The following is a 12,762-nucleotide window of genomic DNA, read 5'->3' as shown; positions in this document are numbered from 1 at the left end:
AATATTTTACAGTTGGTTTGATACCTTTATCTCAAACGGTGTCAGAGTTTAATTAATTTAAGTGGGTAAAGTATATAAAACATATGAAAAATATGGTTTCAGTACTGTATATAAAAACAATAAAGGCATAATCTGCCAAACCAAGCCTTGTTGCATTATAGGGAATAATATTCGGAATATTTTACTGTTGGTTTGATACCTTTAGATCAAATGCATACATTAAAAGTTTTAAAATTATTATAAAACACATAAAATTTCAAAAACGGATGTTTTTCCAAACATTTTAGTATTGGTTTTATATTATAATGTCACGTAGTTAAATTGTTTAATTAATTTAAATTGTAATTTAAATTAAGTTTAAGTTTAATTGGCAAAAAACCAAAAACGAATGTCTAATGAATGTCAAACGTCAAACTAACGTTACCGCCGTTGTTCAGTTCACACAGCGCGTGTGTTCCGAGAATGCGGTTGTGAGTCCTGAAAATGTACGGGTGTGAGTTCGGTTACAGAATGCGGTTGTCACGCCCGTAAATAACCGAACTGTGTGTGAACTTAACCGTATTAAGGACTCAAAAACAGGAGTGACAACCGTATTCTGCTGCTGTGTGAACGTGGCCATATTTCTCTAGTCTAGAGCTCCTTGGGTCCCATTAACAAACAACTACTGTACCTCTATCTAAATACTAATCTAAACTTCGTTAGGAGCTCTTAGCGAATCGGCCATCTCTGACTGGCTGATGGATTACTGCACTGAATCAAAGGGAATGTAATACTCACTTGATCTTCCACAACTTTAATCAGATCAATATCAGTCCTGGTTCTCAGGTCCAGATGAGAAGCTCCATGTTTGCCCTGTCTGATTAAATATGGCACATATTTGAAATGAAAGATCAAATGAGGTACTGTGGAGGTACCATGATACAGTGATGGGATTAGATGGTAATACTGTGGTATTTTGATATATACCATGGTACATGGTCATATGAGTGGCCAGTGTAATATTAATATCTATAGAGAAGAGTGGCCAGTGGTCAGTATAATGAATATTATGTAAAATTTAACAAACAGCAAATGAGATCAAAAGTTTAAGGTTGGTGAGATTTTATAATGTTTTTGAAAGACGTCTCTAATGCTCACCAAGGCTGCATTTATTTGATTACAATTACAGTAAAAACAGTAATATTGTGAAATATTATTTCAATTTAAAATAACTAATTTTAAAATTATAATTTTAAATAATTTCTATTTTACCATATTTTTATACGGAATTTATTTCTGTGATGGCAAAACTTAATTTTCAACATCATTACTCCAGTCTTCAGTGTCACCTCCAGTATCCTGTCATCCTCCAGAAATCATTGTAATATCCTGAAATATTGAAAACAGTTGTACCGCTTAATGTTTTTGTGGAAACTGTGATCCATTTTTTCAGCATTCCCTGATGAATAAAAAGTCTATAAGAACTTTTGTTAAATTATAAATGTCTTTACTGTGACTTTTGATCCATTTATTGCGTCTTTGCTAAATAAAAGTATTAATTTCTTTAAAAAAAAGAAATCTTACTGACCTGAAACTTTTGAACGGTAGCACTGTAACAACATCTACCGGTACTGTTTCCATAAAAATATTAAGCAGCAAAAACGGTTTTCAACATTGATAATAAGCACCAAATTAGCATATTAAAATGATTTCTGTAGGATCATGCGACACTGAAAACTGGAGTAATGATGTGGAGAATTCAGATCACAGTAGTAAATTACATTTTAAAAGAAGAAAACAGTTCTTCAATATTGTAATACTATTTCATTTATTTTTGATCAAACAAATGCAGCATTGGTGAGCATAAGTGACTTTTCAAAATCATTGTATTACCTTGGTGCCACTTCTAGAACTTTTCTGTTAGTGTACCAGATGCAATTTTTAGAAGAGAAGCCAATAACCTTGGTATCTTGTGATGGTCTTTAGTAATGTTGTGGGGTGAGATCGGTTCAGGGCAGCCTCCTCCAGCTCTGGCTGTGGAAATCGCCTCTTCCCCGGGTTTGGTGGTTTTTATTCTGTGCCGGTGGTCTGCAGAATGAGTAGCGAGTTGAACTGGAGGGTAGATCTAGTGTGCTAACCGACCAGTGATCTGCTCGCTCTGTGCACATACACACACATCAACTGTGTGTGAACTTCTCATCCTCTCTCTGTGGTTCTCCAGAAGCCTTTTATCACCCTGGAAAGCAGATAATAACAGGGTGAAACTACAGGTCCTATTGATCATATAGAGGCTTGAATTAAGATTCTGTTCTCGACTCGTCTGATTTCATAGTGTCAGAGTTTAATGCAGTCGCACCTGATGAATGTTTAAAGCCACAACAACGTGCTTCAGCATTTTGTTTAAATTCAGATGTACTTTCCTTTCTGATGCCTCATGAACTCTCTGTTATCATGTCACCTCAGTGTTGGGCACAATATAATTTCTACAAATTGGACTGAATCTACATAAGCCTCATGCATTATTCAGCTGGATAAGGGTGAAATAATAACACAAAACACAACTGTATTCTTTCTTTCTTTTGTTTGTTTGTTTGTTTGTGTAGATGAAGCCATAACACCATGAAATGGTCTGACAAAGACAACTGCCTTCCCTGTACTGATGTATTAAAACAAAAATGTTGAGTGGGACATATCAAAATATTCTTCCATTTTCTTTCAAATAGCAAATGTCCTGGGCATAGAGGAGAAACAATAATGTACAGTATGTGGAAAATAATGTGTTTTTTTTACTTTAAACCGCATAAACACATTTCATTACACCAAATACACAAAATAATGTTCTTTTTAGCAACATCATATGACCCCTTTAAGTCAGAACCTGTCCACTGTTCAGGATAACATACTAACATTCTACTTTTTTACAGTATATAGTATGCACTACTGTTTAAAAGTTTGGGATCAGTAAGGTTTATATTTTTTTGAAAGAAATCCAGCAAGGATGCATGAAATTGATCAAAACAAAAGTGACAATAAAGACACTGACAAAGTTACAAAAGATTTATATTTCAAATAAATGCTGAACTTTCTATTTTTTCAAAGAATCCTGAAAATAAATGTATCACGGATTTTCCACAAAAATATTAGCAGGCACAACTGTTTTCAGCACTGATAATAACAAGAAATGTTTCTTGAGCAGCAAATCAGCAAATTAAAAATGATTTCTGAAGGATCATGTGATACTGAAGAGCTACAAATTCAGCTTTTCCATCACAGGAATAAATTATAATTCAAAACATGATAAAATAGAAAACAGTTATATTTGAAATTGTAATAATATTTTATAATATTACTGTTTTTACTTTTTTTTAAATTCAAATAAATGCAGCCTTGGTGAGCATAAGAGTCTACATTTGATAAAACTACATTTTACAACAAAACACATTTTGCACAGTATCCCACAATGCAATGCACTTGCAGTTCAAATGCATACAGATGACCTTAAAACTACCAGAAAAGGACATGTTGTCTCCTAACTAGAAGGAAATTATTCTAAACTAGTTTTGGAATTCAAAAGACTTTAACTGAAAAACCTAGTGAAATGTTCAAAAAAGTAACTGACAGGCCAGTTTAAGCAAATGAGGGCATTTGATTTTTCTTCTGTGTGTTGTGAGTAGTGTTGTAATATTTGGGCTACATTTACTCTGTAGCAGCAGGAAGCTGAAGTACCTCAGTGATCCTCACAGCATTGATGACACGGTGGTCTGTCTCCAGCTTCAGGTGTTTCTGCAGTGTTAACCAGGCAGTGTTCCTCAGAGCTTCCTGCAGCGTGATCCTGCGGCTGATCTGTGCCAAACCCTGAACCACACCCATTTGACAAGCAGAAAAGTGTCCCAATTCTTTTGTCTATTGTTTTATCATTTAAAAACGAATCAACTTAATTTTATGTGACCAAATAGTTTTTGGAAGCCACTGTATATAGACATTTATTATAGAATTGCCCACAATTTTATTATAGAATCAAGTTATGATTCTAGTCTCATGTAGACTTTGCGTGCACATCTTTTTGTTTAAAGCACTTACATTGTTTTAGCAAGGTTATAAGTCCTCCAGAACGTCTGCACTGAGCAGAGTTCGACTGTCCAATGAGGGCTGTTTTTTTTTATTTCAGCACAGTGGCTGTTCTGGCAAATGTCTATTAAAATGGAGCAGTAAATGTGCTCCAACTGCCACGGCCAGGATGCTTTCTGCGATGTCATTTCCTGCATTAACAAAATACACAAAAAATAATTCACACAATGACTATTAATTAATCAACTGATTAGAGATTTATGTAGAATCCTTCTGGGTATGAATTATGAGTAGAAATAATACACTAAAAATTAAAATTATATTCTGTTCTGTTATTCTCATTCTCAAAATTATGTTGTTGATCTCATAAAATCAGTTAAAAGAACCAAAGACTTAAACTACTTCAGTCTGTGTGCACTGAATTTATTTAATACACGAGTTTCACAATTTGAGTTGAATTACTGAAATAAATGAACTTTTCCACGACATTCTAATTTATTGAGATGCACCTGTATATATATATATATATATATACTGTGCACAACGAGCTTTGTTGTAAACTGCACATTTTGGCAAATGTTGTAGGCCATACAAGTATTTCATGTATACAGATAATTTGCAGTATACTCTATCATTGTTGTTTTATTTCTTGTTTCTTGTTTTTGGGGGCATAAAGTCAAAAATACTATGGGGATAAAACATAAAGAAGAAAAAGAAAAACAACCTCATTACTTAACCTCATAGTTTGGCATAATATTTTATTATTATTTCTGAGGAAAATATTTTAACAAAACTACTTCACTGCATATTAATATTTGAAAAAAAAGAAAAAGATTAAACACTTGAACACTCGTGTTTGTCACTAACCCACCATCTTGTTCTAAACCCCAACTGACTTTCTGATTTTTATTCATTCATTTGTTTGAACCATTCCTTTCAATCAGTGTTTGAATGTGTTAAATGTGTTTCTTTCATCCCTCTGCTATCTTATGCACCTGAGAACTATCCTGTCTTTGGGCCACGTGAAGGTTCAGAAGGGTCTGAAGGCACTGCATGCTAGATTTGGCAGCTTCTCCCAGAATCATCAGTCCTAACCCACAGTCAATCCTGAGGCGAACAGAAAACATGAAACACACTGCTGTTACTTTGGGATTTTAACCTACAGTTCCACCTATAAGCTGCTTACATAACGTAAAACCTGTGGAAAGCATCTCACAAACACTTCACGCACCAGTTGTCATGTTGAAGTTTATCTCTCAGCAACATAAGCTGTTTGATCACTTCAGAGAGCTGAGTGCCATTGTTTTGCACACAGTGATAGCTGAGAAGGCACTGCAGTAGTATCTGGTTGGACCTGCACTGAATTGTCGTTGGTAAGTTTAAGACCACACAGAATCTCTGCGACGCGTACCATGAAGAGAACGGCAAATAACATGTTGGGGAACTCTTGGTAGTGTGTCTCACACTTTAACAGCCCTGTCAACAGATGAAGTAAACTTCCACTGATTTGTGAGACATGTCCCACAATTTTACTTGCCATTAGTTTTGAAAGTAGCAACATTTGCACTTTGAAATAACCTGTCCTCAGGTCATAACTCAGTACTTCTTTTCAATAAAATATAAAATATTATGTCATGTAACATATTTAAGCAAGCCAATTTTTGCCACCTAAAAATGCTTTGAATAAATTATGAATAAAAAGAAATTATTATGAGTCAAAATTATGATATTTAGTAATTATTACATGAAAAGTCCGTTTTTAATGTCATAATTGACATTTTATGTCATTATTATTTTTGTCATATTATGACAATATATCTGAAGTTCAACTTTTTGCCATAATTATGAAATTTTTTTTTTTTTTATGACAAAATGCAGGGTTGTTATCTCATAATTAGGACTTAGTATCTCATAAAATCAACTTTTATGTCATAATTATGACCATTTATGTTATTAAAAAATTTATTTCCGAATTTATTTCATAATTATGAGTTAGTGTGTCATAATTTCAACTTGTTGTTAGTATATAATTATTATTATTTTAATGTAATTTTATGTCAAAATTTTGACTTATCTAATAATTATGACTTAGTACCTTACAATTTTATACTTTTATGTCATAATCATGATTTACTAAAGCATGATTTGTTTTTCTTATGTGGTGAAAACGGGCTTCCATACATATATAATAATATCTGTTAACATCTACATTAAACTTAATATTCTAATTTATTTGAACATTTATTTGAACATTTTAACAGAATATTCCAAAATGAATTCTTGGTACATAAACTTTTATTTTGCAGTATTGTAGTTGACTTACTAAAACATCTTTGTATTGGTAAATATAAACCCAGTGATAAATATAGATATTTTATTGTTTTGCAATAATGTTTGACCTAAGACTGTCTCAGACCTTTTGAACTGTGAAGATAGATGCTGCTTGGCCAATGTCCTTTCAAATGACCAATCAGTTGAAAGACGAACAGCCTCATAGAGACTAAATAACCAAGCTGTAAAAAAATGAGTGTAACTGTCAGCAGAACTATATATGAAAAGAAACATATAGGTTAAATTGCCATAATTATGAAATTTTTTTTTTTTTAATGACAAAATGCAGGGTTGTTATCTCATAATTAGGACTTAGTATCTCATAAAATCAACTTTTATGTCATAATTATGACCATTTATGTTATTAAAAAATTTATTTCCGAATTTATTTCATAATTATGAGTTAGTGTGTCATAATTTCAACTTGTTGTTAGTATATAATTATTATTATTTTAATGTAATTTTATGTCAAAATTTTGACTTATCTAATAATTATGACTTAGTACCTTACAATTTTATACTTTTATGTCATAATCATGATTTACTAAAGCATGATTTGTTTTTCTTATGTGGTGAAAACGGGCTTCCATACATATATAATAATATCTGTTAACATCTACATTAAACTTAATATTCTAATTTATTTGAACATTTATTTGAACATTTTAACAGAATATTCCAAAATGAATTCTTGGTACATAAACTTTTATTTTGCAGTATTGTAGTTGACTTACTAAAACATCTTTGTATTGGTAAATATAAACCCAGTGATAAATATAGATATTTTATTGTTTTGCAATAATGTTTGACCTAAGACTGTCTCAGACCTTTTGAGCTGTGAAGATAGATGCTGCTTGGCAAATGACCAATCAGTTGAAAGACGAACAGCCTCATAGAGACTAAATAACCAAGCTGTAAAAAAATGAGTGTAACTGTCAGCAGAACTATATATGAAAAGAAACATATAGGTTAAACAAGGACTGATATATGGGTAATTCTGCAATTACACCGAGTAAAACAGGCTTTACTTGTGTTTAGTTAGCAAATATCTGAGTGTGATTTTTACACACACACACACACACACACACACACACACGTTTGTTTTTGTGAAAAGTGGGGACATCCCATGTGGGGACTCTCCATAGGCGTAATGGTTTTTCTACTGTACAGACCGTATATTATATTGGCCTACACCAACCCTACCCCTAAACCTACCCCTCACAGGAAACTTTGTTCTATTTCAGATTTTCAATACACTCCAGTGTGTGTGATTTATATACGTTTTGAAAAGTGGGGACATGTGGTAATGTCCTGAAAAGTCACCTTCTCCTTGTAATACCTATGTCATACCCTTGTCATTATACAAATTTATGTTCTCATTTGTCACAAAAACGCGCGCACACACACACACACACACACACACACAGACAGAAGAATATAAGACATTCTGTATATGGAACTTTGCACGAAATTACAGAATGGCCCTTGTTTAGAGATATTTCTACTGTGTTGCATATACCTGCAGCATCTTCATCTCGTAAGAACATGGCTGGTCCAACAGAGTTGTGTCAGAGCACAGGAAGCACTGGATTGACTCCAGGTGGAACAGCACAGGGATCTGATCTGCATGAACGGGTGCGTGGTCCAATGACACGACCAGGACATCCAATGAATCTGAGAAAACTCATGGGCATCATCTGTCATTTTTCCACTAACAAAATGAACCAAAAAGTACCATGGTAATATGTTTTTGGAAATGTATGTACCATAATATTCTTAAAAGTACCTTGGAGTGTACCCATGGTATGTGAATATTGTCATTATTCACTCTTATGGCCTATAAAAGTACCATAGCATTAACCTCTAATACGTTCTGAGTACTGGAGTCAACACATGGCACACTCTGTGACTCTCAATATGAATTCTGTAACCTAACAGATGATTCATTTGTAAAAGCAGAAACTGTCAGTCACTGCAAGTCACTGACACACCATTTCTAACTTTTTCACTGCTCAAGCTCAGCAGGAGAAGCTGTGTCCACCAGGTCTCGGGGAGATCAACATGTTTGCCTTCACCTCCAGATGTGAATCCTGCGCGACGCTGAGGACAAAAAGAGAATCACTGCGCTTTAGTCGAATGTTTTCATCAATGGAGGTTTGTCTCCACCTTGTGGCTGGAGAGAGTAATGCGTCAACTCATCACAACTTGTCAGACGGTCTTACGTCTCCATAAAGAAGCCTTATTTCTAAGACAATTCAACCCGGATGAACAATGAAGGAAGCATGTTTAATACCTTGCATCGACTAAGAAACTGCCTTGCAAGATCTTCATACTCTTCCTGCTCTTTGCAGCCTTGTGTTTGACTGTTGCCTTCTGTTGTTTCAAATGGGTTTCTGTAAAATACGACGAATGTCATATTCAGTGTCAGTTCAATAATAATAATAATAATAATAATAATATACATTTGTAATGGATGGATATATCACTGTTTCGTTCTTTCTTTTTGAGGTAAGCAGCAAAATAATAATGTAATTTATTTCTTCAGATACCTTCTGACACCGGTGGCATTTCAGCAGTATCAGTTTCTTCGTCCTTTTTTCTGAAACGTTTGTTGAAATCCTGCTGTTGAGAGTGAGGCACTATTCCTAAATAATGTTTGATGGGAATTTTGAGGACGATGCAGAAAGTCCACTCAGTGACATCCCTCCCTCTGCGTGGTGGAAATGTTGCTATGGTTACATTGTCACCAGACATTTGTAATACATGCATACAGATGAATATAAACTTTAAAAGAGTTCATTGCGGTGCACAAATGTATAAAGTCCAAAGCTACTCGCCATGAGAAGATGTCATTACGACACGAATTTAGTCATAATTGACTTTTTATCTCATAATTTAGACTTTTTGTGTCACTGTCGGCTCAGTGTTTAGATTAAGAATGTCATCATATTGACTTTTTTTTTTTTTATCACGCATGATAAGCCGCACGCGCAGCGTTTCTCGCACAGCGCCGCTGGTGTAGTGGTATCATGCAAAATTCCCATTCTTGCGACCCGGGTTCGATTCCCGGGCGGCGCATATGTTTTTGTCTGGTAATCTAAACATTTTCTTTAACTATAGAACGGTTATTCTCTTCTAAACACTGCAAAGGGTACACATAAATCACTGTTTAATGTACTGTGCAGCGCTCAGGCGCGTTTTCAAAGCTTGCTTTCTGCGCGCGTTGTAGTTCGCACGCGCATGCGCGCTTGCATTTCCGGTCCGGTTCCTCCGCCATCTTATGTCGCCTTTCCATTGTTCATAACTGGAGTCAGCCGAGGCGGCATTTCACATTTACTCTCATTATAACAGGCTTGGCGGACAACAGAGAGGGTAACAACACTGGAAAGAGCGAGGCACCGGCGGAACTCGAGATCATCTCAAAATCTACACCAGAGGATTGTTTTTTTTCCCTCAGGGTTCGGTGTCTTAATTCGATCGGGAAAATATGATGGACGACGAGCAGCCCAAGACCCTGTACGTATTTTGGCATTGTACGCCAACACTTTAGACAGGCACCTTCACATCATATGAATTAATTCATGCCGCACCTGTTTAAAAACACTTACCGGATTTCATTTCGCTGAAGTCCTCATAGTTGATAACAGTCTTGAGTGTGGTTCTAAAGGAACCACAACCACAAAAGCAGACGTGTACATTTTGTGCCTCAAACAAAAGCTCTGACTGATGGAATAAAAGAGTTACATTATATTTGACGCCCAAGACCGTTAAGTTAGACGCTGGACGGTCGTGTGGTTTCCAAGCATTTCGTACCCCATGTGCTAGTTATTGAGTTCATTTCGATAATTGCAGCAGGCCTGTAACTTAGAGGCCACAGCAGGGCCACTCACACTGCTGCCTGTGTTTGAGTGTGAGTGTGTGAAGTTACCTTGTACTTACCGAAAGCTCATTGTCGTTACAGCATTGCTAGACAAAGAGCCTGTCTAGTGTGTTCACTGAAGTGTTCATAACGCTTTACGTCTATAAATACAGCATGCTTATGCAACTGACACGCAGCCAGGGTCCAAATACAGATTTAACATGTACAAATGGTGAATTCTTTTGTTGCTGGTCGCTCATGCTGGCTGCGCGCTCTTGCGTGCTTTGTTTTGTCATCCCTTTGTTTCAAACCTGTATACACGATAATAAGCAGCTCATTCCCGGGTGACTAATGAGGTTTTTTAAGGTTAAGTAACGGCCAGTGGGTCCTCATGCCTACCTAATTCCTTTGTAATGTAAATGAGTTGGATCATTGTAACTCAGGTACTTGAATTTGGCACAGATTGCACGCAAGGACCCCTTTAATTGGTGTAATAAATTATACATTTAAATAAATGTTTAGTGTATTCAGCCTGTCACTCATTGTCATTTGCTTATCCATTATTTGTTTATTTTTTTGGTCCAGGTATGTAGGAAACCTGTCACGGGATGTGACCGAGGCCCTTATAGTGCAGCTCTTTGGTCAAATTGGCCCCTGCAAGAGCTGTAAAATGATTGGGGATGTGAGTATATAATTTGCATATACAGAAAGTTGTGTGCTAAGGCCATTTTTCAGCTTTTTAATTTATATCTCTATATAGATATAATTTTATAGATATAATTAGATTTTTTTTCTCCTTAAGTGTACTTAAATTTACAAGGTTTCTTGCACCAGTGACTGTTTTTCATGAGTGAGACCCACACTGTCTGAGAGACATAAAGCTTATATCGGCTGCTTGGCCTTTAAAACTCAATTTGCAATAAAAATTGTGAAGCGTTTTTGTCTAATCGACTCATTTGCCTTCAGTCGGCAGGTAACGATCCATACTGCTTTGTGGAGTTCTTCGAGCATAGGCACGCAGCGGCCTCACTCGCAGCCATGAATGGGCGTAAAATAATGGGTAAGGTAAGCTATCGTATCTACAGGGTGAGTTGGGCTGGGACGGGAGGGTTGGAGAAGTTTAGATGTTCTGCAAACTTTTTGCGACGTAGATTTGACCGCTTGAGTCTGAGGTCAACATTAGCCTGTATACTGGATGTGCAATGTGAACTGAGAGGGAGATTTTGACATTTTTCATTTCCAGGCCATACAAATTTCATTGTTTACTCGAAATGAATAAAATGATTAGTGAGGATAGTGCATAATACACATCTGCAGCATGACCTTGACCCATGCTTTTATATTTCCATTGTTGGTTGAAGTGCTTCCTTAAAATGTTACATTTTATGCTAAATCACAGGCAGGAAATCCAATGTTAAATTGATTTACCACACCAACCATTACCATTTTTTATGGTACATTAGAAAACATGATGGGGGGGGTGGAAAAAAAAAGCTTAAAAGGTTTTTTGCTGTAAGTTTTGTCTACCATTTTAAAAGTTTGAGGTCTGTAAGATTTTGTAAGTTTTTTTGTAAGAAATCTTTTATGCTTACCAAAGCAGGATGAATTAGTTAAAAATACAGTAAAAACAATGACAATAACTTAAATATGACTACAAATAAAAAAATATATTTTAATTATATTTTAAAATGTAGTTTATTTCTGTGATGCAAAGCTGAATTTTCAGCATCATTACTTCGTTTTCAGTGTCACTTGATCCTTCAGAAATCCTTCTAATATGCTGATTTGGTGCTCAAGTAACATTTCTTATTATCAGCATTAAAAACAGATGAAAATAAATGGTTTTCTTTTGAACTTTGTATTCAAAGAGTCCTGAAAAAAAGTCTACTTAAAAAAAAAAAAATCTTACTGACCCCAAACTTCAAAACAGTAGTGAATATTGCATATTACCCCTTCAAATATCTAGAACAAGATTATACATTAGAGGCAAATTATTAAGCCTTATGCCTATTCAGTGCAAAATATTTTATCCTCAACAGGCAATGAAGGACCATTTGAGGAGTAATACAGCTTGGTAATTTCACTTGTTTTGTAAGTCCCTTGTTATTTGGACATTTTTACTACCAAGATAAATTTTTTTTTTTGCCTAATCAAATAAGATTTCACTTGGACGGTGAAGTGTAAATTTAGTATCGTCAGGTCTCCCTCCTCTCTGCTGTACATTCAGACCGCCATTGTATTAAAGGGGTCATATGATGCGATTTCAATTTTCCCTTTCTCTTTGGAGTGTTACAAGCTCTTGGTGCATAAAGAAGATCTGTAAAGTAGCAAAGACTAAAGTCTCAAATCCAAAGAGATATTCTTTATAAAAGTTAAGAGTCAGCCACACCTACCTAAAACGGCTCGTTCTAACACGCCCCCACATGTCTACGTCACGATGTGGGAAGATTTGCATAATGCCGCCCAAGTGTTCACACAAAGAAAGGTGTAACTTTTATTCTCGCTGTAGTATTGTTGCCGCCGCC

The 12,762-nt window shown here is 35.4% G+C and overlaps 1 protein-coding gene, 1 non-coding gene and 1 pseudogene across 4 annotated transcripts in view; 2 read left to right on the top strand and 1 right to left on the bottom strand.

Annotated features, from left to right (window-relative positions):
• Window positions 1-9,132, bottom strand: part of LOC107721631 (transmembrane protein 232-like) — a 13,701-nt pseudogene extending 4,569 nt beyond the window's left edge.
• Window positions 9,133-9,385: 253 nt separating this feature from the next.
• trnag-ccc (transfer RNA glycine (anticodon CCC)) lies at window positions 9,386-9,456 on the top strand. Its single transcript has one exon. It is a non-coding gene; the product is annotated as a tRNA-Gly (tRNA).
• A 170-nt stretch (window positions 9,457-9,626) lies between these two features.
• LOC107721642 (nucleolysin TIA-1) overlaps window positions 9,627-12,762 on the top strand; it is a 10,666-nt gene continuing 7,530 nt past the window's right edge. Inside the window, exons 1-3 of one of the 3 annotated variants that reach the window (XM_016529755.1) lie at window positions 9,627-9,894; window positions 10,823-10,919; window positions 11,204-11,302. In XM_016529755.1, the coding sequence (XP_016385241.1) occupies window positions 9,866-9,894; window positions 10,823-10,919; window positions 11,204-11,302 (225 nt within the window). In that variant the 5' untranslated portion in view covers window positions 9,627-9,865. The remainder of the gene's footprint in view (window positions 9,895-10,822; window positions 10,920-11,203; window positions 11,303-12,762) is intronic. The other 2 variants (XM_016529754.1, XM_016529753.1) reach the window with 2 other exon arrangements.

Source organism: Sinocyclocheilus rhinocerous, unplaced genomic scaffold, assembly GCF_001515625.1.
Source record: "Sinocyclocheilus rhinocerous isolate Xijiao unplaced genomic scaffold, SAMN03320098_v1.1 scaffold3411, whole genome shotgun sequence".
Taxonomy (NCBI): domain Eukaryota; kingdom Metazoa; phylum Chordata; class Actinopteri; order Cypriniformes; family Cyprinidae; genus Sinocyclocheilus; species Sinocyclocheilus rhinocerous.
This window is presented reverse-complemented; position numbering and strand designations above follow the sequence as displayed.